The sequence below is a fragment of the Schistosoma mansoni genome, chromosome 4 (genome assembly GCF_000237925.1).
Source record: "Schistosoma mansoni strain Puerto Rico chromosome 4, complete genome".
In the NCBI taxonomy this organism is placed as follows: domain Eukaryota; kingdom Metazoa; phylum Platyhelminthes; class Trematoda; order Strigeidida; family Schistosomatidae; genus Schistosoma; species Schistosoma mansoni.
This window is the reverse complement of record NC_031498.1, coordinates 4,479,929-4,505,132: the sequence shown is the minus strand read 5'-3', so window position 1 is coordinate 4,505,132 and position 25,204 is coordinate 4,479,929. Positions and strand designations below refer to the sequence as shown.

Sequence of the window (25,204 nt, the reverse complement as noted above, 5' to 3'; positions counted from 1 at the left end):
TTTTCCATAAAGGGACATTACTTATAATGCTGAGGTGTTATTAAACTAAATGAATGAATTTTGCGCCAAAATATAAGACCCGCTATCTTGAATCTGACTACTTTGTCCATAACTTATAGTCTCAGCAAATGAAAATCCAGTGGAAATAGTAGGCCTGGACTAGTGACTGAATCCCCTGAATCCTTGTTTGCGGCAATCAACTATTAAATAACAGGGAGAATGTTCGAAAATTCTGGAAGATGAACACTTATTGAACACTGAGAAATGGTGAGAATAATTTAGACCTACAGAATACCCAGTAAGTACATAGTTATAATGGTCAAACAACACACATGTTACTAGTCATACTATTGTCATTGTCTGGTTCTCTATAAATGAAGATTATTTTGGAAATAATTTCCGTTGGAATAACTTTGTTAAATACAACACCTGATCAATATTATCCAACTGTAACCACTAATCATACTTGCAACAGAAAACTACATTTTTAAGAGCTGCCTAATCTTAACTTGAATGCCATGTTGTACTTATTTTTACTGAAAAGCTTAAAAAAAGTCATTTTTCCAGAGAACAGTTGATCCCTCAAAGGAATAATGAATATAACTTGGTAGCAGTACAACCAATTAGATAAGAGAATGAGAGTGTATATTGTCTTTTTGATATCTATTTAATGCATGATATGACGATGTTGTATACTGATAGGTGAAACGGAACTTCTTTCCACTGACAGACTAGATACGTTATTGATATTCCTTCCGGACCAAATTTAACACAGTTCTTTTATTTCATTAAAATCGCACCCAAAAAATATATGAATCGATGATTTAGAGAATAAAAAGATGAATAGATTAACATTTATTTTTACATTGTTTAAGGGTTTATTGACAGCAATGAAATACATTTTTCAGAATATAAACTACTACTAATTAAAATATGAGTAGTTAATAGAATATAATAAAGTTTTTGTAAAATTCCTGGTATGATATTAAAATAAAATTTTCGAAAAAGGGAATTTATATTGATTTATGGTTTCTTTTTAGATCACAGATTAAGTAATTGAATATATCGGAAAAAAGAAAATTAATCACAGCCTTTTGTTTGATAGATGTAAAAAGATGAGATTATCTCATTTTGTTTTAACAACGAACACTTGTTATGCTCCCACCAAAGCCAATAGTATTAGACGTAAATCACCGCTTGTTTCATCCTGAAAATAAAGGAAATTAGATGTTTTTTAAACCACTGTTTCAATATAAAATGAAAAGTATGGTTTGTTTTAAAAATCTATAATGATGTTTTAAATCTAACCACGATAATGATTCCATTGTCTCAGTCGCTGTGTTGGGTCACAAGTCACATGAATTCCTATTTTTTTTTAAACCTTCCTTCAGAACATCAAAAAACCAGATAAGTGATATGACTTACTTTCATTAATTATATCAATTCACTGAAAGAATTCAGTAGGTAGAACACACTTATAATAAGTGGGATATTTTTAATCTAGAGTCCAGTAACAGATTGTATAGTTAATTGAATCTAATTCAAGTGTAGTGAACAGAACACGAGTAGAGACAATCGAATGTATTTAACACGAAAATTACAGAATTTCTCACTAGAATCTGACAACCATACAGTAAATAGTTAATTTGCAAACTATCAATCCATTGTCTCAATCTTGATTATTCCTTCTGCAAATATCAGTCTATCGTCTCTGATTTCATTGTTCATGCATTTTCATACCAATTACGTTCCGTTTCGGTTCTTTCCTTAGCAATCTCCTAGTGAAATACATTCTATACCTGACCATCACCATATACTACTTATGTAGGTATAAGTAACCCACACCACACAAGAACAATATAAAATAATAACAACACTGAATACTTAATTTAAAACTGGAAGACATTTATTTTTGATTACTGATAAGATTATAGGTATATAGTATGATGTAGTTTCGAATTAAAACAACTATAGTTGTATAGTGATGCTTTGTTTTTAATAATTATAAAGTTGATGTTAGTTAACAATGAAAACTAGTTAAGTGATAGTGTATTATCAGAAGGGGTTTAATCGATATTATAGTAATTTCAATAGTTGAGGAGTCTAACAATAGGATGAAACGGCCGTTCCAGAACTTTCCAGGAACCCAAGGCCATCCAAAATGCTAAACATACCCTAGATTTTCTGTATATAAACGAACCTTTGAAGTTCAGCGTTTCTTTCATATGTCGTGCCTCTTCTCTCGTGTTCAAGTCACTGTGTAGATTTGACCTGGAGATTACTTAAAGAGCTTACGAAACCCAATCTAGCGTCCAATTATCAAGCACTTATAAATTAAGCTGTAACTCTATTTATACAAAACAAAATAATAATTGTAATAATAAATTCACTTGGTATTTTTTGTTTGAATCTTCTCGTTGATGTTTAGGACTGCAATTGACCAGTCTCTTATTGACATATGTGCCTACTGTGCGTACTGCCTCAATATAGCCTTATTTCACAAGCATTGTAAGCAAAGATGGATAGTGGCTAGCAGTAGAATCTAGGAGGCGCGTTTCTTCCCGTTCGCACAAGCAAGTGACTATTAGGACTTAGTAGCTAAGTGGATAACGCGATGGCGTTTGAAGAGAACGGTACTGAGTTCCAGTCCCAGAGTGAACGTCAGCTCCGAGAGGCAGGTACATCCAGCTGACGAGTCCTAAAATAGGACGAAACGCGCGTCATGTATTCCACTGCTATCCACTATCCATCTTTGCTAATAATTGTCATAGTTATCTCTTATAGCATTATCCACAAGAACTGCAATTATGGAGTTGAAGGAAATCGGCAGTAAAATGTGAACCTAGGTTTTGCACTTGTTTTTACTTGTCATTAAGGTTTATTTTCAGTATTGGGTGTTTTCATCTTTGCCACGCGATTTAAATAGATATCACCTTGTACAACAGTCAGAAATGTCAACACCAAGATAAGTTAGAACTGCGACCGAGTTCCCTTGGTAAGGAAATTTTCACACTAATCGGTTGTTGATCCCCTCTGAACAATACTGCAAACTAATCTAGCAGAATCAAATAGGTACTGAAAACTAGACAGTACGAGATTGATTTTCATTCGGTATCTAACTGTAGTCATCAAAAAGCTTTCTGAAATTTGTAACAATCTGTTAACAGTTTCTTAGACAATCAAATTATTCATGTTTTTTGTGGTCCCTATATCTGACTCCAGTTAGAAAGTATAGTGATTTTTATCGAAATATACATCCCGGCTACCCTTATATATAATCATCGACTTAAATTGCTTTAGTAACTAATAGAATTAAGTGAGTCAAATACGATAATGAAATTTGAATGCGTATATTACGTACACTCATTGACCTGAACAAGCACTCAGGTAAGCGAAGCGAAGGAATAAAAGAAAAGAGGGTGAAGAAAAACGAAATGATGCGCAACAGAAAAGGAGAATGAACCAACTTAATTTAATAAAGCACAACTCAATATTTAAAACAGTTGAATTCATTAATCAATCTAAGATAAACCACCATTGAAAACCTGGAAGCACTGGACGATCGTTTCGTCTCAACATGCGACTCCACAACATTGGACATTCGCGATCCCGCACGCGCGACTCGAACCCGAAACCTTCAGTCTCACGCATGAACGCTTATTCTCAATACTAATAGTCAGACCAAAAATAAGTTACAGACATATAGTTAATAGGTTAAATAATTAGCACGTATACCCTCAAATAAAAACATTCAGGACCAATAAGCTAATAAACAACAAGGTCAAGATTTGGCTTAAGAAGAATGAATAAAATGATCCGTCAAGGAGCTAAAATAGACTATGTGGGCTTAACCTACTGTACCAGCCGTTACCGTTTTAATCCTAAACTTTAAAGAAAAATATAGTTGAAATTTAAAAAAAAACGATTTCTACTCAAACTACTATAAAATTATTAAGTAACTACAATCGAAATTTAGAAAAAAACGGACACTTCACAAAATATTCATTACGTACGTGTATATAAGATTCTAATGTTTTTCCAGTTAAACTAGAAAATTCTTTTTTAATTATACCTAGATCAACTTCACAACGTGATACAATAATACGAATTAGTGTTCTATTATCAGTTCCTAATCGTTTCATTGATTTTTCTAATTTCTCAGCAAAATATTTCGGTTTATTTTTAATACAAGAAACTAGAATGTAAAAATAAGAAAGAAAAAATAAAATTTCTGAATGATAGATTAAAGTAGCAATTTTAGTAATCTAAGTAATGAAGCCTTAAAATATTATATTCATGGTAAGCAAAGATGGATAGTGGCTAGCAGTGGAATCCAGAACGCGCGTTTCGTTCTATTTGGGACTCTGTAGCTGGATGTACCTGCATCTCAGAGTTGATGTTCACTCTGGGACTCGAACCCAGTATCTTTCGCTTCAAACGTCATCGCGTAATCCACTCAGCCACTGAATTTAGGCTATATTGAGGCAATACGCACAGTATGCACATATGCTAATTAGAGACTGACCAGCTGTAGTCCTAAAACATCAATGGGAAGATTGAAACAAACAATACCAAGTGAATTTATTATATTCATGGTTAATATCATTACAAGAGCATATATGAGTAGTCATTTATAAACTGTTACTATGTATCAAAGGATCTAAGTTATTATAAAACAGTTCTCTAAATGAAAACTAATCATATTTTAGAGATGTATAAAAATCAATAGCAATTATCATCCATGGGGTTTACTAGTTAATATTCTCAAAATTATGTTTTATAATTTAGGGGGGGCCTTTCATTTTGATGTCAGTTTGTAGTGCCTTGCTTTACTAATCGTTCACCTCAATAACCGTTATAATACAAATCTTAACGGTGTATAAAAATTAAAAGGCAAAGAGAAGCTGCAGCTACAGTTTATTAACAATTGACGCAGATCACCTAGCACTTCTATCCTATACACATCAACAAATCCAGGTCAACATAACTACTGTAGGAGAAGCCTCTATAGAAGTAGATCTCGACACACACAAGGGAAAAGCAACATCCTCAAACACAACACAGAGAACACCAACCCAATCACACTTGATGGAGAAACTCTGGAACAGGTGGAATCTTTCACATACCTGAACAGCGTCATAGATGAGCGTGAAAGATCGGATGCAGACGTAAAATACAGGATTGGTAAAGCAAGAACCGCATTCCTAAAGTTGAAAAACATGTGTAACTCGTAACAACTGTCAACCAATATCAAAGTCACAATCTTCAATTCGAGCATCAAGACAGTTCTACTGTATGGAGCTAAAAGTTGTAGAACTACCACATCCATCATCATCAGTATTTCTCAACAATTATCCATTGACCGAATACCATCAACAATAGCCTATTGTGAGAGAACAAACCAACTTCCATCTGAAGAGGAAATTAGGAATGGACAATGGAGGTGGATAGGACATATATTACGGAAGTCATCAAACTGAATCACGAATCAAGCCCTAATTTGTAATCCTGAAAGGAGACGGAAAAGAGAAAGACTAAACAACACTGAGTCGAGATTTAGAAGCAGACATGAAAAAGATGAATAGCGATCGGGAACAACTGTAAAGGATTGCTTAGAACAGAGTTGGATGAAGAATGCTGGTGAGTGGCCTATGCTCTACCACGAGAGGGAACAGGCGTAAGTAAGTAAATAAGTAGTACATAAATTCATTATTCCATTAAACTAAAGTCAAACACTGAAACTGTTTCATGTAATAAACATTTACGATCAATTTTTGTCCTCTATGTTCAAATAGTTTTTGTAGTTCACTGAAAATTTGTTTATTGAAAATATGTTAGAATTTATACATGGCCGTAATTATATATGTGTTAGCGGGAAATAAACCAGATTAAGGCACGTTATGTGCATAATCGTGGCAGCGCACGCTGATTGTCTAATTCTAAACTAATCAGCTCTGGCAGATTATTGGAGAAGCATCTAGAAGCTTCTTATGCATATACCATAAATATATGAACGTTTTTCTAACCATTGATTGCTGTTCAGCTACCTTTGTTATTTTGAATACAATTTCGTTCCTGTTCAACGTGTTCTGATTTTGAGGTCTTGTCGAGTGTCATTGTATAAGAATACTAAGCAATGGGAGTATCTGGATCGTTTATTAGCAATACAATTATAATAATATGAAAAGAAATCTAAAGGTTATGATGACCAACAATGAATAGATAATCCATATTAACACATTAGTTCATCAAATTATTCTTTCATAGGATTCAGTGATTAGTTATGTATAATAGAAAATATTTATAATACTGACCGATAGACAAAAATGCACGAAGTGTATCACCATGCATTTCTGACTTTAAAGTATCTTCAATATTCTTTTTACCAATAGTTGAATATTCTTCGAATAATAAACGTAAATGAGCAAATGATCGTGAGATCAATATTTGAACAAATCTATAATGATGTAATAGGGAAAACGTTAAAATTAGATTGAATATAAGAGTAGATTGATTGATGTAATTTATAGTTGAAATCATGCGCATCCACGATCCCGCACTGCTGAGGAGTCCCATAATAGGACGAAACGGCCGTCCAGTGCTTCCAGGTTTTTCATGGTGCTCTAGCTTCAATTGACTCATGATTTCAACTATGAAAAATACTGAAATCTCCACAAAATCCCTTCTGATTTAATTTAGACAATAGTTCAGTAAGGTGTATTTAACTTTTAAAGCCATTTCAAATCTAGACAGAAACATGACACTATAGTCGATTTTGTATTCTATTACTTAGTACAGTCAGCATAAGATGCACATATGTCAATACGAGACTGATCAATTGTAGTCCTAAATAACAATGGGTAAATACAAGCAAACAATATCAAGTGAATTTAAACTTCACCACATCGCATATGCAAGTGACTATCATGGCTCAGTAGCTAAGTGAACAACGCGATAGCGTTTGAAGCGAACAGTACTGGGTTCGGGTCACAGAGGGAACATCAGCTCCGAGATGCAAGTACATCCAGCTGATGAGTCTCACATAGGACGAAATGCGCATCCTGTTTTCCACTGTTGGCCACCATCTATGTTTATTAAAATAGAATATACATATACAGTTACCTGGATAGTACTGGTGAACTTTATATGGTATCAAACTTTGAATGCTCATAATAATATATCGTTATAAATGGCAGTCTCAGTAAAATATGCTTCATTGTCGAACATTACATCAACTTACACTTTCAGAAAAGTCAAAACATTAGATCTAAGACAAAAGGTGAGAACTTTAATGTAGTTGTTCGAATCATGTTTTTTAATATGAAACAATATCCAACTCTGCTTAAAAAGTGCTTGTGATTTAATGGTAATATCGAAGTAATCCGCACAGAATATACATATGCTAAAAGAGACTGGTTAATTGAAGTTCATAGCATCAGCGAGAGGATTCAAATAATCATTAGAAATAGGTCTAAATTCATCCTGTTGCACAAACAAGTAGATGGCCAGATCCAGTAACTAAGCGGATAACATATTCGTGTTTGAAATTAAAGGTACTAGACTCGAATCTCTGAAAGAACATCAATACTGGGGTGTCGATATATCCACCTAACAAGTCTCAAGGGAGATGAGACGCGTGTCCCTGATTCCACTGCTAGCCACTATCCAACATTTTTCAAGAATCACTTATTGTTTGATTTCCTAACATGCAACAAGTAATTTGTTTTCTGGAAATACATTTTACATAGTTGTAAATATGTTAAGAACTATTCTGATCCAGGTGCTGTGGTTGGGGTAACCTCTAGATATTCCTCGTCTAATTAGAATCCGGATCGGCATTTAAATACGCATTAACATCAGTTAGACCTATCAATTGTTACTCAATTCACCATTATCAATTTATTTAATGTAAATATATGTACCCTAAGATACTATATAAAATCTCAATATAAATGTTTTTAAACCATAGGTCACTAATCGTCTGACTTAGAAACTTAGTTCAAGCTGACCAGTCTGCAGTCATTCAACAACATGGACACGTGCTAGGCCATAAAACGACGTCCCGTTACATTGAACTCAGATGCACATGCTTCCTGAACGTTCACATAACTAGCTATCCGATTGAAGAGATTAAAAAAATGATTGGAAAGCTAATTTACGAAATTGAATTATTAGGTTCACAAATCATATATATATATATATATATATACATTTGTGCTTCTGATCTAATCAAGGAAATGTAGTCTTAGACCCTGTCAACGAATATGATCGAATGTGCCTAGTAGCGCGTCTTATCATTCCTCACCAACTCCTTGATCTTGAGATGATATATTTGCACAAATACGTAATATGCCTAAACTCACCCAACCTGTCAGATTATTCTGCAGAATTACTGATAGAGGATACATAAGGCAGTAAAACTAACGATTATGCAATCTAGACCAACTTGGGAAATTATTATTTTATCAAAATCAAATGAATCTAAAGAAAGCAACTTACCTTGATTCATCTGTCCCCAATTTTTGTTCACCTGCTCTGTATAAATTTTCTGCATCTTTTCGTACAAGTTCCATATCTACTTTCAATGATTCATCTCTATTACCTTGTAATAGAGCAACGCATACACGTTTGAAATGACGTGATGTATCACTTTTTACATCATTCTCTAAATCACGATTAGGGAATACTGGTGAAGAAAAAAAATTAAAGTTCAATAAAGAAATTTAATAACCAGTTGCTTTCCTGATATTCATTGCTTATTTGATTGTTGAATCATTTGTGTCATGGAGAGAAACATTAGGGAAATTTGATTGACATTTCAATAAGAAGTCTAAAATTGAATTTGATTTCAGAGACTACATTTCAAATAGTTCCATTTGGTGAAGTTTCAATGTCTAATATACACTATCAATAGTATATAGCTAATACATAATGTATAATATGCCATTTGGTCTTTAGTGTTAATTAAATTCTGACCATAATGACTCCAGATAACTATCGATCATAATCAAATATCGGGTACCTATGTTAAACCATCATTGAAAACCTGGAAGCACTGGATGGCCGCTTCCAAGGTTTTCAATGGTGATCTAGCATCGATCGATTCATGATCTTAATCAAAAACTGATTATAATTGAAAGTATGAACCACTTCATCACAATCATATAGTTTAAACATTATGAGGTCTGAAGTTATTGCATTCAATCATAGATGAATTTAAACTGTTAAAGGATTACATAATAGAACATGTCAGTACAGTACTTCTTAGTGACGAAAGCTATTTTCTAAATCATGCTGTAGTGACCAAGAACACAAGTGCGGACAATCGAATATAATTGAACACAAAATAACAGAACATCTTAATAAAATCTAAGAGCCATACAGTGAATACTTCCTTAGCAAAATGTTAATCAATTGTCTCAAGCTTGGCAGTTCCTTCTGTAAATGTCAATCAAACGTCTCATACTTCATTGTTCTTTTAATTCCACACCAATCGTTTTTTGTTCTCGTTCTCTTTTGTTTGATCTACTTAAACTTTTGCCGCCAGACATTTCACTTTTCAATGACAATACATACTACTTATTATCTATCGACATCAGTAGCGCACATCACAATACTAATAAACATTTTTATCTCTAGTGATGTTTCAGCCCAATAATACTAATATAATTCAAGTGTTCATACCATTCGAAAGAAATTATAACATATATTTTCATATTGTATGGAAAACAAGCTATTAGTGTTAGATTTCTTCACCATAATGCATAAAGTATCAGGGATTTAATAAAGAGAAGTTATTTTATTAGTTGAGATCATGGATCAATCGAAGCAAGGATCACCACGGGAAACCTGGAAGGACTGGACGGCCGTTTCGTCCTATTATGGGACTCCTCAGCAGTGCGCATCCACGATCCTGCCTCGCGCGAGAACGCCTAACCTCTAGACCACTGAGCTGGCCTACATCCAACGGTGTTAATGTCTAGCTTCAACTAATCCACGAAATTGAGCAACACATCCACCATTGTCTTCAGTGAGTTACTATCTCACAACATACCTGGTTGAACTCCACTAGTCACACTGCTTCTCACGAGAAGAAGCAATGAATTTTATTATAAACAATGAAGATGAAATTATACATAAATTACTTACTTTTAGAATAAGTCTCTTTAATTTGTTTAATTTGTGCATTTGTTCTAGAGCATAAAATTTCAATTAAAGCATCTTCATCTGTACCAGCACCTTTCATTGATCTACGCAATTCACGTGCATCAAATTCAACTGGTGAATAACACAAAGCTTCCATACAATCATAAAAACTACCACTTAATTCCGATTTAAATTTTGAGGTTAAATCTTTACCATACATTGATTTATATTTTTGTGTTATAGCTACACGTTGTTCAGAAGATCTATGACCCATTACTTCAATTAATGATTTTTCATTCGTTCCCATTCCAGCCATAGCTTGATGTAATTGTTCACAATCTTTATCAACATCAAAATTAGTTGATGGTTTTAAAGTTGGTTCAAGCTAATCAAATGAAAATTCATATTGAGTAAAGAACAAATTGCTATTTAAACATTCAAACACTTGATCATCAGACATTATAAAATTATGTAGATTAACCCATTTAAACTGCAAATAAAGAATCGAACAACCGTTAGGGGTGTCCAAACCAAAACGTGGCACAAATTCATGAAGTCATTAACAAGTGGACTGAGCTATGTTGGTAGGTGTAGACTACCTGGTTGGGATCCGTGAGATGATAGCAATCGATGGTTAGAGATCTTGAATGACATGGCTCAAAATCGTTTGCAATGGCAAAGGTGCATCCACTCTTTATGTTCTCCCAAATTCTAATCTTCTGAATTCTTCATGTCTCTACCTTTTTTCTCTTTCCAAATTTATTTCATTGGATTATACTCCTTTAATAACATCTTCAAACCCTAATCTCTCCGATTATTGCTTATACTCTTACTACTTCTACCACTATGGGCTTCGAATCGACAACTGCATCTCTGTGCTAATGTGGTATGATGTACGTACGTATGAAGTTCTACGTTATGACTGACTGACTGAGACAATAACCCAATTCTCTTAATGTAAGCCTAGGGATTAAATCAATTAAAAATCAAAGCTTGTAACCAAATGTAATTCCAATTATATAAGAACTATATTTCAAAACTAACATTTGATTTAATTGAAGATCCTTGAATGAATCTACTCATAAATTTATTTCTGTTATTTAGTCCTATGCTTTTGGCCTCTAAAAATCATTTTCGTTGTTATATATTACTTTTCACTGCAACATGAATCTGTTACCCTGTAAAGTTTGCTTAGATCATGTTGTAACTAACACTAACTTGTAATTAGTATTATGTAATGACTTTAACTACACAACTATTGAATAGTCGGACAATAAGCGTGGATAGTTATGCAATACTAAGAAATGATTAGAGTTAGAAGTATAAACTAATTTGGGGTTATACTATTGACAAAATGAGTGAGTAATCACATTATCTTGTGAATTGAATGAAGTTGGATTTGTGGACCATTAGTTCATAACTCATTGGTCTATCGGTACTTTGTTTAATGTGAAACTTGAAATGTCATATGTTTGTATCCTTTGAATTTTTATAAATTCATACTGTCAAATTACTTCAAATGAGAACGACATTGATGTATAAAGATTCGTCATTTATAATGATTCTCTAACCAGTAACAGTCTATGATGAAATTTACCTTCGAAATATGGGAATTAATACATTACATTTGACAAATACTTACTGGGTACTCCTCCACATCACGGTACTGATCATGTGTAGATATATCGACAGATCCCGACTTAGTATCTTCAGTATTATCATCTTTTTGACTTGTCTACATGAATAAAAAAAGATTCACAAGTAGAAGCAACATTCTTTTGCTTTAATTTACGGTCTAGATAAGAATAGTTTTTGGAAATGCTTACCGAAAACTTCTTAGATGATTGGACTAAAATTTATTGATAGAAAAACTGACCTACAACCGGAGAATTTTCATTCCAGGAAGTCCTAGTAAATACCTCATATAACTCTGATGCTTCACTAATTATAAAACCTTTACTTCAGTTATCCTATTTTCAGACTGTTAATGCACTACGTAATTTTGGTTTCCTTAAATCCCTAATCAGAACACATTAAGTCAAGGTGGTTGGTCATGAGTTCTGTATCAGTTTAATTCACGACATATGCAATTATACTCAATCAAAGAGAACAATTATGCAATGACGATATTTTTAGCACGGAACGGATTAGGAAACAGTGGGAAAACTTCCTTAGTTTTAACACTCCCAAACAATTTCCTATGTTATTTTAGGCGCTTTTATGGAGTTTGCAGATTTTCCGGAGTTTAAATTGTGAACCGATCTTAGCCAAACCACTACTGACTTCCAGGAAGCATTAGACAGTTATTTCTTCCTAGGATGAGACACCTCAGATGAGCGCGAGGACCGGATTTCTAATCTCCACACCGTTAAGCCTGCATTCAGTGGTGTGCATGTCTAACCTGTAAACCATTGGACACTGACTTAAGGAGTGGGGTTGTGGATGTGCACTGCTGGAGAGTCTCACGCTATGACGACATATCTGTTCAATGTCCCCTGGTTCTTAATGGCTGTCTAGCTAAGAACAGTTCATGATTCAAACAACGGAAATCCTCCTTATTCATCGCTGAATACTTTTCTGAATTGTTCATTGCTATTCATCAATTGTTAAACCCAACAACCGTATGAATATCCTATTTTTTATCCGAATTTAAACATTTAAAATCGAACCACTACTGCAAAAGTTGATTCACCACAAAGTTTCATTCCACATCAACATTTTAAGTTTGCTGATGCATCAAGGTAATTTTGATACATCACATTTTATAACATAACCAGCGGAACACGTTTTGTTTAATGTTCAATCGTGATTTAGTGACAAAAACTTTACAGTCAATACAATATGAAGAGTCTGGTTAGTGGAAATTTGACCTCAGTTTTCATTTATGAGCATTTACCAATTAGGTTTAATACGTATAACAATTATTAGCCAATGTTTTCTGATTTGAGATATTACTTACAAATAATTTGTTTGCTTATCTATCTTATTGTCATATACTTATCATGTTTTTGTGGTAGCTTCTAGTTCCCACTTCACATCTCACATAACATTAGCTTGCTGACGTATTCTTGTAACCTAACGACAGTTTGATTTGATACATTAATAGGTTAGGGTCAGCTATCTGGCAAAATATTTCCTATTTTTACCTGAGATTCTTAACTTTAATCGGTATTAATTATTTTGTTAAAATACTATTTTCCACATCCATTAGTCGGTTTTTAACAAACCATAATGTTGTTATCAACCAATCATACTATCTCAGAAATCTCTCTCAAGTTACGCAGTTTGTCCAATAATTATATAAACGGCTATCATAAAAACTTTATTGTACAAATTTCCTCTTTCTCTTTTACTATTGTTCGATGTCACATTGAGGAAATCACCCATCTGCGTCACAAGGCAAGCCCTCTTATGGAATCCTGAAGATCAAAGGAAAAGAGGAAGACCGAAGAACACATTACGGCGAGTAATGGAGACAGACATGAGAAGAATGAACAAAAGTTGGATAGAACTAGAAAAGAAGGCCTAAAATAGAGTGGGTTGGAGAATGCTGGTCGGCGGCCTATGCTCCATTGGGAGTAACAGGCGTAAGTAAGTAAGTAATTAGTCGAAGTATCACTAAAAGTCTTCAATAATCAGGTTAGTCAGATATGATATGGACAATTTAGAGACAGTTTTCGTATATCAGCCCTGATGTTTTGTTAAGATCGTGTAAATGGACGTCTTTATTGAATTCAGTTCATTAGAAATTATTAGTATAGTGAATTAGAGATTTGAAAGTGTGAAAGACATACAAACATTCAAAGTTGTCTTCGAAACAGAAGAACAACAGTCTATCTGTGCGTTGAGTCACTATCTTTTCAGTTTTTGACAGCCCCACCCCGAAATCGAGCCCTTGATTCATCTGAAAAACAACTGCTGACTTAAATCCCTAACTAGCAGCCATAATAAGTAAGCTTGTGTATATTTTTTGGACACATCTTGAACAATTTAACAGGCTATATGGTTTCGATGTTTTTTTATTATTTTGTCTTTATTTTCTGCAAATGAATTACTTCTATACAATCTAATGATACTGACTTACAAATAAATAACTAACCTTTTCAGGTGAATAGGGAATATTTTCCTTGTTAAAGGAACTTGGTCTGTTAGGTGTCGGTGTTTTAGGCGGTCCCATTGATTTATTTGGATTTGATTTTCTTTTTGAATCTTGAGGATCTCTATAGGGTTTTGCAGCTTTAATTGGTTTATCAAGATGTATTGTTAATAAGTAGCTATCTTCATTTTCATCTAAATCTGCAGAGATTACCTGGAATGTGTGTATGTACATGTGAGAGAGAACGAAAAAAAAGATGACTTGTGGTTTGTGAAGATTGTTAAAGTTTGTAGTTTGAATAAAGAATTGACCTTTATTAAATAAACGTTGGAACTCGCAAATCATATTTTCACTAGTGACTAATTTTTTTAGGGTGGACCCCGAAGTTTCAACGAGAAGTCTTGATTATTCGAGCTCAATGATGTCGGTAGTGAGACACTTACTCACCATTAGCATTAGGTGATGGCTGATTGAAATTAAAAACATAAGTCATTAGACATTGACTCGATGACCTGAAGATTAAGCGATCACTGAGAGGCATAAAGATCCTGGGTCCAATTCTTAGCAGTATCGTGGATGTCTACTACTAAGTAGTTCCATGGTAAAATGAAACAGCTACCCTAGCACTTCCTGCTTTTCAATCAGTCCATGATGTAAAGCTGCACAACTGTTAAATGACCATTACATTGGTTGTTAATTGGGGATCACCGGGTAAGTAATAGTGAGGTTAGACACAGGGTATTAGGGAATGATGGTAAATCAGTTGATGAGGTTGTGAATCTTCATCGACTGAGATGGTTGGGCCACGTGTTACGTATGCCTGAAAACCGATTACCACGACGCGCTATGCTTACTAGTATTAGCGATGGTTGGAAGAGAGTTAGGGGCGGCCAAACCAAAACGTGGCATCAGAGCATGAAGTCACTAACTTCTAGTCTGAGTCATGTTGGTAGATGCAGACTACTTGGTTGGGGTTCACGTGACTATCGTAACCAATGGTTGGAGACTCTAGGTGACATGGCTCAGAATCGATCACAATGGCGTAGGTGCATACACTCTTTATGTTCCTTTAAACCTTGAGATTAAAAATTGCTTCATATCTGTCTTCCTTCCTATACTATATCCTTATATACAACCTTTCTTTTACATATTACCAACACTAAATTAACTACTTCTATGAATCCGGTGTTCATATTGTTGTGCTAATGATGTATGGCAACTTGGACCAATGCATATATGTGCCTGGTCCTAAGTTGTAGCTGACTGACTGGTTGTTAATTGAACATAGTATTTCATCATCTTTAAACTGTGCTATAGTAGGACGAATGTTCTAAAAGTGCAAATTCAGGGCTAACCTTCGATTTTCATCTTATAGTTATTAAAAACTCGGATTATTGTACTCTTATTTATCCTAGTTGTAAAATTTTGGTTCGATGCATAAAATGTTCTAATTATAAACCAACTAATTAGTTCTTTTTCACTTATGGTACAATTATGCCCACAATATAGTTTCTTATTTATTTTGGTATGAGGTCTGTAAACTTTTCTCTATTATCACATTAATTTAAGTTATGGGTTGAATTTTGTTATAATTTCTCTTATTTCGACCCAGCTACTCTTATTGCTTAGTATTTTTGGACAATACTTCACTTGACAAGTCCCCATATCAGAACACGATTGAACAGGTATGTAATTATATTCCAAATAAAAAGGTTGGATGGAAGTAGGAATCACTATCAGAGAAATGTGAGTATATTTATAGTTTTTACATGAGAAAATTCTAGAGTCTTCTCCAAGTATCCACTAACGTTGATTGGAAAAGAAATATCCTATCAGAGTTCTTCAACATAATTCTGCACGGAATGTGTTTTAGTCCAATTTATATCCAGCTAACAAACTGTATAGTCAAGTTATCAATGGACGCTAACTGTTGATCCCTTAGTTGACTTACTATCATTGAGCTCTTGATTAAAGAAATATCACTGAGATACTGGCTACTAAAGATCATTGATCTTATACAGGCAAGTTAGATTAATACTTCATATACGGAATATGTAACCACTTATATAATTACAGATCGTTCACAAGGGCTTCAACATAATACAAGAATCTTGTTTTTCCCTGCTACATCAAAATGTATACTTAGTAAGATGAGATTATAGTAATTATTTTTTTAATATGACATTTCTATAGTCATATACAAGAAGAATTTTCATTTCAATACTTTTTTGAACTCCACCTGTAGCACTTCTAGAGTTACTGCCGGTCACAAGCCCGGATAGAGGAGGAGGGTTGGGCATGGGTTAGCTACCCCATCCCGTAGAAAACTAACTCGCCAAAAAGACACTAACCAGGAAACCAGTAACCTCGTTATAAAAAAATAATCATGATTACATTCTACGTGTTGATAAATTCAATAACTCACATTACCCATTTTAGCTTGGGATAAGATCCCAGAAAATATTTTATCTTGTTTTATATATTCGATTAAATGATATTTTATATGTTCAATTTGTTCATTTATATTACCCATTCCTTGACTAATTCCTGATAATGATTGATTTGTAGAATCATTTTGTTTTGGTGTAAATTTCTCTGTTACTTGTTTCATAAGTTCCCGAACTTCTGTTACAGTCATATGACGTGTTTGATCAATACACTAGAGAAATGAATGATGATAATTGAAAATGAGTAATTTATAATGACTAAAACATATTATCAAAGGTGGTTTTTGTGGAGATTTTAGTAATTTTAATAGTCGAAATCATGAGTCAATTGAAGCTAGACCACCATGGAAAACCTGGAATCAATGGAACGGCCGTTTCGTCCTATTGTGGGACTCCTCGGCAGTGCGCATCCACGATCCCGCCTCGCGAGATTCGAACCCAGGACCTATCGGCCTCGCGCGCGAACGCTTAACCTCTAGACCACTGAGCTGGCCGGCATCCAGTGGTGTTAATTTCTGACTTCAACTAATCCACGGAATTGAGCAACACATCTACCATTGTCCTCAGTGAGTTACTGTCCCACAACATACCTGGTTGAACTCCACTGCTCACTGCTTCGAATCTCGCGAGTCGAGATCGTGGATGCGCACTGCTGAGAAGTCCACAACAGGACGAAACGGCCTTCCAGTTCTTACAGGTTTTTCATGATGGTCCAGCTTTAATTGACTCATGATCTCAACTATTAAAATTAAAACATATTATGTTAAAACTTATTTTGTATACTTTCTCAATCAGTTAATTTTTAATTCAATGTAAATTCATAGTCATTTGTTTTTGTGTTTATGAGAAAAAGCTTACTACTACTTAAACAGTCGTTGAATAATTTATTGGTTAACTTGATTTTGGAAAGTAGTGGATAAAGCATTGAAGTTTGAAGTGGTAGATGCTTTATTGGACTCACAATGTAAATATCAACACATGGACACAAGTACATTGAGGGGAAAAATTCCAAACAGAAAGAAAGATAAGCCCTAGATTCCACTGGAAGACACAACCTAAATATATTAGATGGACTTTAGTTTGAGATTTTAAACAAAAGAAATAGAAAATCTTATAGGTATTCATAAAATAAAAAGGTTGAAATAAAAACATAAGTTTATCCCAATTGGGTACTTTGAACTGTCTAAAAAGTATCACCTAAGTCATCACTATAAGACATGTATCAATTTTTAGGCAGTAATAAGATCGTGGGTCAATTTTTAAAGCAAAGGACGCTGTACCCTTTCATGAGTGCCCATATTTACAATATTGGCGCAGTAACTATTCAAACCTAACCACCATCATCAAAAATCTATTAGGAGAGAGTGAACTTCATTGGGACCGATCGCTTTTAACACCTTCCCTCTGCAGAAGAGGCACTATTTCAGATGTTAGATATATGTGAGAGACAACTATATGCTAGTTCCACTTCATTCCCGAACCTAAAATTGACAACGTTTAGTCCCCAATCAGTCTCTCTGGAATGATAGATCATTAGAAATACAGTAATGCTATCGATAAAGTGCTGCAGTCTCAATAACTATTTTCCATCCGTTTCTATGTTTAGAGTCATTCCATACATTGTTATTCTTTTATCATATCTGTTTCTTTTATTTTTGCATCTTTTATTTGAATTTTTACATCACCAACTGATTGTAGCTTGGCAACTACAGATAACCAAGAACTTCTAGACACCAGTCATATCGAAGTTTCGGACTTTATAGCAATACATCCACGAACACGAGAGGAATGGAACACAGGATGTTCATATCTCAGAGAGAGCTTAACCTTTGAACTAATGAGCTGAGATTCATTAGCTTATATTTTTAACTTTAGTTAGTTCTCTATATCGAGCGACCATCATCCACTCTCACTAATGATCCTTGTCTCATACCCAATATGGTTGAACTTCACTATATTGCTTATTCTTTAGCTTTTCGTTAAAGTTAATAATATTGTTTATTCCCCTCTGGGTTTTTTTATTACTATCCTGATATGAGGTGAAGTAACTTGAACCAATAAACCTTCTAGTCAGATCTGATATTGACTATGACTGGCAATAAAGTAAGTTTATTCTCTGTTCAAACTGTAGTACAGCATTCTTTTAAATTCTGTTCGCTCATATTCATACTACAACACTACACAATTATCAGATCTAAAGTTTAATGAGCCATAAACTACGATCTACTGTTTATTGTTTTACTAAACAACTGAAAAAATGATGTACATGTATTAAGGAGGAAATATTTGTATTAAGAAGAGGCGACAGAACTTGAATATGAAACTTGGATAATAATCCCTTAGAAAGGATGATTTTTTATATTCTTGACGAATGTTTGTCATTCAGTTATTCAACAGCATTTTTCAATAGTTCCAATAATAATCACTCATCTTTTAACTGATTAATTGTTGCTTTCTTTTATTGTTTATAAATTACAATCAATTAATTATAAGTCTGTTACTCAGTTCCATATGGATGTCATAGCTATGTGTTTATTGAAATTTACTGTTTGGGGTAAATTGTGGTCTTATGTTTCGTAACTAATCATGTAACTTATAATAGTAATGAAAGGAATTGGGAAAACTCATCTGGTCTTTTAGAGTTCTGACCAGACGTTTGGGAAGGGGAGAAGATGTTGAGTGATTTATCAACTATGTAACTAGAACAGTAATGAAGTCAGTGTACCCAATATTTGTAAGTGGCTAAGGTAAAAGACAACAGTTTCCTTGCATTAATAATACAATTTATGTCACTTGTTTTTACAGTTCAAGACAACTAGCTAAACGAACAGCTTTTCATTTAATGTTAAACTGAAGACTAGAGGAATTTTTTCATCAGTAAATATGACACTCAATGTTCATGACTATAACCTGTAGACGAACAAATTAGATGTGAGCTAGCAGATCTTGAATTCTGGTAAGAAATTCATCCATATAGCTAAATAGTACTGGTAGTTCGTGATGAAAACCCTGGCTCTCTGAATCCTAATCTTCATTCCTCGCAATAGTTTATAACCCTCTTTTTACCTAAGTCAATAGGTGGATATTCTCAAGGTCACCTTGGCATTGCTCAAATGTCGTCCATAAATTATAGTCTCTTTATATTTATACTTTAACTCTGTTTTAAATAGAACAGAATATTTGACAAACTGATTTGTTAAGCTAATAACCAAGTCTCATTTTTTTCTAAAACTCTATTTGTTTAATAGTTGAGTTCATGAACAGATTAAAGCTAGACCATCATGGAAAACCTGGAAGCACTGGACTGCCGTTTCCTCCTATTATGAGACTCCTCGGCAGTTTGAGTCTGTTAATTGTTTGAAATAATGCCTATTTCTTTTCTGAAATTGAAAGTTACAAAACAAATTTGTACAATCTTCATTCCCATTTCAAGATCATTTCTTTAATTCAATATTTTGTTTTATTATTTGAATCCTAATGGACTTTACTATCCATTCACAAGTTATATTTGAGTTTTGTTTATCAAAATTCATATAAACAATCAATATTTATAAGGAAACTATAGTAACCTATTCATAACAGATTTACTAAAACATAGTAATGATGAACAACGTGGTTTACTTTTTGTTACTTACTTGTGTAAGATGATTAGCTATTGCGCTTAATTGTTGTGGACTTACAAAATTTTCCATATTAATTGATGGTTGTGTAGACCAAAATGGTACTGTATTATTATTAAGCATTGGATATGAACCAGAAATATTGCCTGAATTCGGTGTACGTATATCCCAATTTAAACCTGGCATTTGACCCCAAAGATTAATTTGTGTACCTGAATGATTTGTAGCTGCAAAACCTTGATCTGCATTTCCTTGAAGAAAAAAAATTGAAAAAGCTTTATAGTAAGAAGATCACTTGTAATCATAATGAATTCCAAAATCTATCCATTAAAATCTAATGAAGATTCATATTTTTACATTGCTCCATTATCTTCCGTGAGTTGCTGCCTTACAACAGACCCGGTTGAACTCCATTGGTCATGGCTTCTCACTAGAACTAAAGGAAATACCTCTTGAAACCAGTCACTAGTGAGCACATGATGATTATTATCAAAATGGGAGTTTGTGGAGATTGTAGTAAATTTAATAGTTGAATTCATTATTCGATTAAATCTAGACCACTAGGGAGCGGGATTGTGGATGCGCACTTCTGAGTAGTTCCATACTAGGACAAAACGGCCGTCCAGTGCTTCTAGGTTTTCAATGGTGATTTAGCTTTAACGGACTAATGAATTCAACTATTAACTTGCTACAATCTCCACAAAACCCCTTTTTCATAGAAATTCTCCCTGTTTATCATACTGATTCCTGTTAATACTAATATGAACCAAAATTGTGCACAATTCAGTTGTCAGAATATGTGAACACTAAACTTTATCATCTGAATTTATATGTACACTGAAAAATCCAGTTACCATATGTTGACCATTTAAAAAGCATTTGTACTATGGATAAGAAAAAATATAAGATAATGATGTCAACTTGTAACTTAACTTACTACGCATAAAGTTTTCAATTACATCATCTGTGTATTCATCATTTTGCTAATAAAATAAAACAACAAAAAGTTAAATTAGTTATAGGATAGAGGGTTTGCAAAGATTGTTGAATTTTATGGTTAACATCATTGACTGACCTTAGAAAATCAGTAAAAACCAGGAAACAATGAATAGCTATTTTACCCTAATATGGAACTTTTAAGCAGTACACATCCAGTAACCCAATGGGGATAGAACCCAGGACATCTAAACCTCGTGGCAAGGTCTTAACCGTCAGATCACTCATCCACCTTCAAATGATTTACAAGTCTAGCCTCAGTCAGAGCATTACAGTACAATGGTCTAAATGTTAAACACTCGTCACGTGATCTGGAATTCCTGAGTTCAATCCCTTGAGGTTTCGTGAGCGTACACCGCTTAAAAGTCCCATACTAGAACAAAACAGTCTTTTATTGTTTCCTAGTTTTGACTGATTGTTTAAGTAAGGTCAGTCAGTGATGTGTACTATGAATTAGTCATAATTGAAAAATACGACTTACTTTTCGTATTATAGCTGGACTATAAACATTACCACCTGTATCATCATCATTATCATCATCATAATTATCAAGCATTTCCAAAGCATCACTTGATGAATTTTCTTCATCACTTTCCATGCCAGTAGATTTGTCTCCATTGTGAAGCCGTTTATCTTTATTACCACCATCTATAACTTTAAACTTTCGTGTGACAGTATGACTTTCCACATTTGTTACACTAAGATGAAATATAAGTAAAGTGAATTGAAGGAAATAAAGATAAACTATAGAATGAAATGAACCTTGATAAACTTGTCTGAATAGATTTCATTAAAAATCAACGTGTGAAGAGATTACACGAAAAAAATTAGGTTGTTTCTTTACACAGATTTCGCCTATACGCAGATGTTCTGAGTTGCAGTAAGTAATCTTCGATATTTTTTTTACAGATAAAGGTAATTATATTGCATTTCAATCCTGATATCAGTATTTTTGATTTGATGACTATGCACCAGTTTATTAGTTTACGAGATGAAATGTTACGACTCACAGAAGTCAGAGATAACGGACTAGTTTGGGACGTTAGTTCCTATTCTCAATTAAAAATGTATTGTCCGATTTATGACTCAGTAAAATGTTATCTTGACTGAACATTTTGCAGACAAGCAACAACTTTAATTTCAATATTATACTTAGATACCCTACTTGTTTTGTTTTTTAAAATCTATTCGATTAGGATTGGATTGTATCCCATGATCAAAATCAGTGATTGGGCCACCTGAATCAATCAATACTTTGAACTGTCATAATAGCTAGTAGATGTATTCCAAAATGTTTAGTAGACTTGTTAATGAATGATCGTAAATGCATATTTAAAGGCACTTATTGCTTCGCAAAAATAATTGGACATTTATCTGTGTCCGACAGAATGTCCTATAATAATTACAATTTCAACTTTTATGATATTGAAAGTAGAGACCGTTGTTATCATGAACAGTATACGAGTGATTTTGAGCGCTAGATTTATAAATACACAAGATAAAAATTATGCTTAATAGTCAGGCTCTAATTTCATTGGCTGATAAGTAAACTATAAGGACACCTATCTAATAATCTTGTGAATGTTCCAAGTTACATTATTGATGTGAATTATTATCTGGTTTTTATACCTGTCGGGTGTTTCAGCTTTTGGAGGAAATTAAGCTGCAGACTTTGCATTATTAACGTAGCTCATCTAAACACTCGTATCTTTGCCACATATCACATTATTTCGTACTGAAAATGCACGCTCGCGGTCATAATCACATGGTATATGCTTTTAGTTTACGACAAAGGATGATTTCAGCTAAACAACCACTGAAAATCAGAAAGCATTGGACAAGTGATTGACACATATATAATTACCATCGGCAATATGTCTAATGCCCAGCAGTGGCTGAACTCCAGTGGTCACAGCTTCCCACTAGAGCTATAGAAATGCTTCCTAAAGTTATTCATTAGTTGACACAACTCCCACACTCTTAAAAATTTATGTTTTAGCGATATGATAATCTTATATTGAGTTTAATAAATAATCACCTTACAATAAATTCAGTACATAACGAAGAAACAGTATTGATCTCTTTTTTGCTTTATAAAGCACGTCAACTTTTTTGGATTAAGCCAAATGATTACCTGTGAACAGCCATTGCTTTAACAACTCTTTTTCCAGGACGAAGAGCAAATGGAGCTTTATACACATAAGTCACTTCACGACCATCAACTTTTCTCTTCCATGGGTTAGGATTTTTCCCATTTGTTGTGAAATATAGTCGTGCGTTCGGTGTATCTATAATAGTGTTTTTTATGTGAAGAGTTAAAAAAACGAGGATGGTTATGAGTTCATGAACGTTATAAAATGTTTGCTTGAAATGTTATACAAATATCACAGCAGTATATTGCAAACCAAATTTTAAAATCTATCAAATAAATGCAATTACGGTTGTAATAGAGCTGAAGTGGGAGGATTTGTAATTTGTTATATCTCAGATTTAAGGACAGCAAACTTAATTTTTAAAAAAGTTAGTTTATCAGTCATGTTACTATTTAAGTAACCTTAATTTTGAACAACTATATACTAGTGGTCTGAACAAAACTAGTTAACAACAAGTGCCAATTACGTAGCTTAATATAATAGGTTTGAATGTTCACTTTAATAAATGGCATCAGTCAATGAGAGCAACAAATAAAAACCTGACTCATCTCGAAAGACCCAGACTCTTAAATTAGTGTCAGCAAATAATCGAGGATGGTGATTACAAAATTAAGGTAACATGACTTTAAGTTAGTCCCATTGGTGCAGTTGGATGTATTCCTTATCTTTCCCTAAAAACTGAGCTCGATGTCATTTTATAACCTTTATTGTATGATCTCATTAGTTCACTTTGGAATAAGTTTATTATTATCAAGTTCAACTCCACAGTTGATATGTCACCTTCAGCATTTCTAACCCTCTTAATTTCATCTTCACTGGGCCAATATGAGCTACAGAAACTTTGATCAGTAAATGTTTGTGTCAAGTTCTATGAATAATGGACCAGCAATGTGTTTAAATTATCGAACATTGTTCTGTCACTAAACTTTATTGATGATAAGAGTTTTGTCATTTGATTTTGAAAATCGTAATATGCATTTAATCAAAGCGTTTTACAACCAAGTCATCTTAAGATCTAAATCAGGGTTTACAAGATATCTCAAGTTCTCGTCAAATTAACATAAATATATCTACCAAACACTATTTTTTTAAATAATGATGTGGTCCGATCGATTTAGGACTATTGTTTACCCTGAGATTGCTGACTTTCTGACTCGTAAATGACAAAGACGTGAAAAATATCGTTATCCACAATCTGACTAATAATTTTATTACCTGATACAATTTCAATAAATGTTTGGGTATCAATGCAACCTTGTAATGCTTCCTTATCTTCTGACTTTAATGGGATAATTTTTGGCGCAGCAATACCTCCAGTTATTGGCATTTTCTGTAAAGATGAAGCAAATTATAGGTATTAGTCAGAAATAATAAAATTCAACTCAGTGAAAGAAAATTAAAAGGAACAAAAAGCAGGTAGATAAAAATAATAATATAAATGGCAGTAAAAGCTAAACATGGAAATATGGCTCAAGAGAAATGTGTTGAAACATACAATTAGGTAAATACAACAATAAGACCGGCAATTTAAGGGATCACATTGAATTCAATCTGAATTCATGAGCCGATTTATGCCAGATCACCATTAAAAACATGGGAGCAAGGACGGTCGTATGTCCTAATATGAGACTCCTTGGCAAGGCACATTCCATACTTGGACGAAAGGGCCGTCCAGTACTTCCAGGTTCCCAATGGTAGTATAACTTACATCAACTTATAAATCCAACTATTAAACAAGATTCCTTC

General features: G+C 33.7%; 2 protein-coding genes across 2 annotated transcripts in view; both read right to left on the bottom strand.

The window, feature by feature from the left end:
- Positions 1-1,153: 1,153 nt before the first annotated feature.
- Positions 1,154-25,204, bottom strand: part of Smp_146690 (putative annexin) — a gene marked incomplete at both ends in the record, with an annotated part of 27,878 nt that continues 3,827 nt past the window's right edge. Inside the window, 13 exons of the mRNA XM_018796590.1 lie at positions 1,154-1,207; positions 4,014-4,195; positions 6,315-6,457; positions 8,500-8,686; positions 10,150-10,531; positions 11,789-11,881; positions 14,246-14,455; positions 16,668-16,901; positions 20,325-20,560; positions 21,247-21,292; positions 21,787-21,821; positions 21,876-22,003; positions 22,471-22,565. Coding sequence (XP_018651717.1) covers positions 1,154-1,207; positions 4,014-4,195; positions 6,315-6,457; positions 8,500-8,686; positions 10,150-10,531; positions 11,789-11,881; positions 14,246-14,455; positions 16,668-16,901; positions 20,325-20,560; positions 21,247-21,292; positions 21,787-21,821; positions 21,876-22,003; positions 22,471-22,565 — 2,025 coding nt within the window. The remainder of the gene's footprint in view (positions 1,208-4,013; positions 4,196-6,314; positions 6,458-8,499; positions 8,687-10,149; positions 10,532-11,788; positions 11,882-14,245; positions 14,456-16,667; positions 16,902-20,324; positions 20,561-21,246; positions 21,293-21,786; positions 21,822-21,875; positions 22,004-22,470; positions 22,566-25,204) is intronic.
- Smp_182260 (hypothetical protein) lies at positions 24,579-24,785 on the bottom strand (the record flags this gene model as incomplete). The annotated part of the gene is made up of 1 exon (XM_018796591.1): positions 24,579-24,785. One exon carries the CDS (start codon positions 24,783-24,785, stop codon positions 24,579-24,581), a length of 207 nt encoding a protein of 68 aa, XP_018651718.1.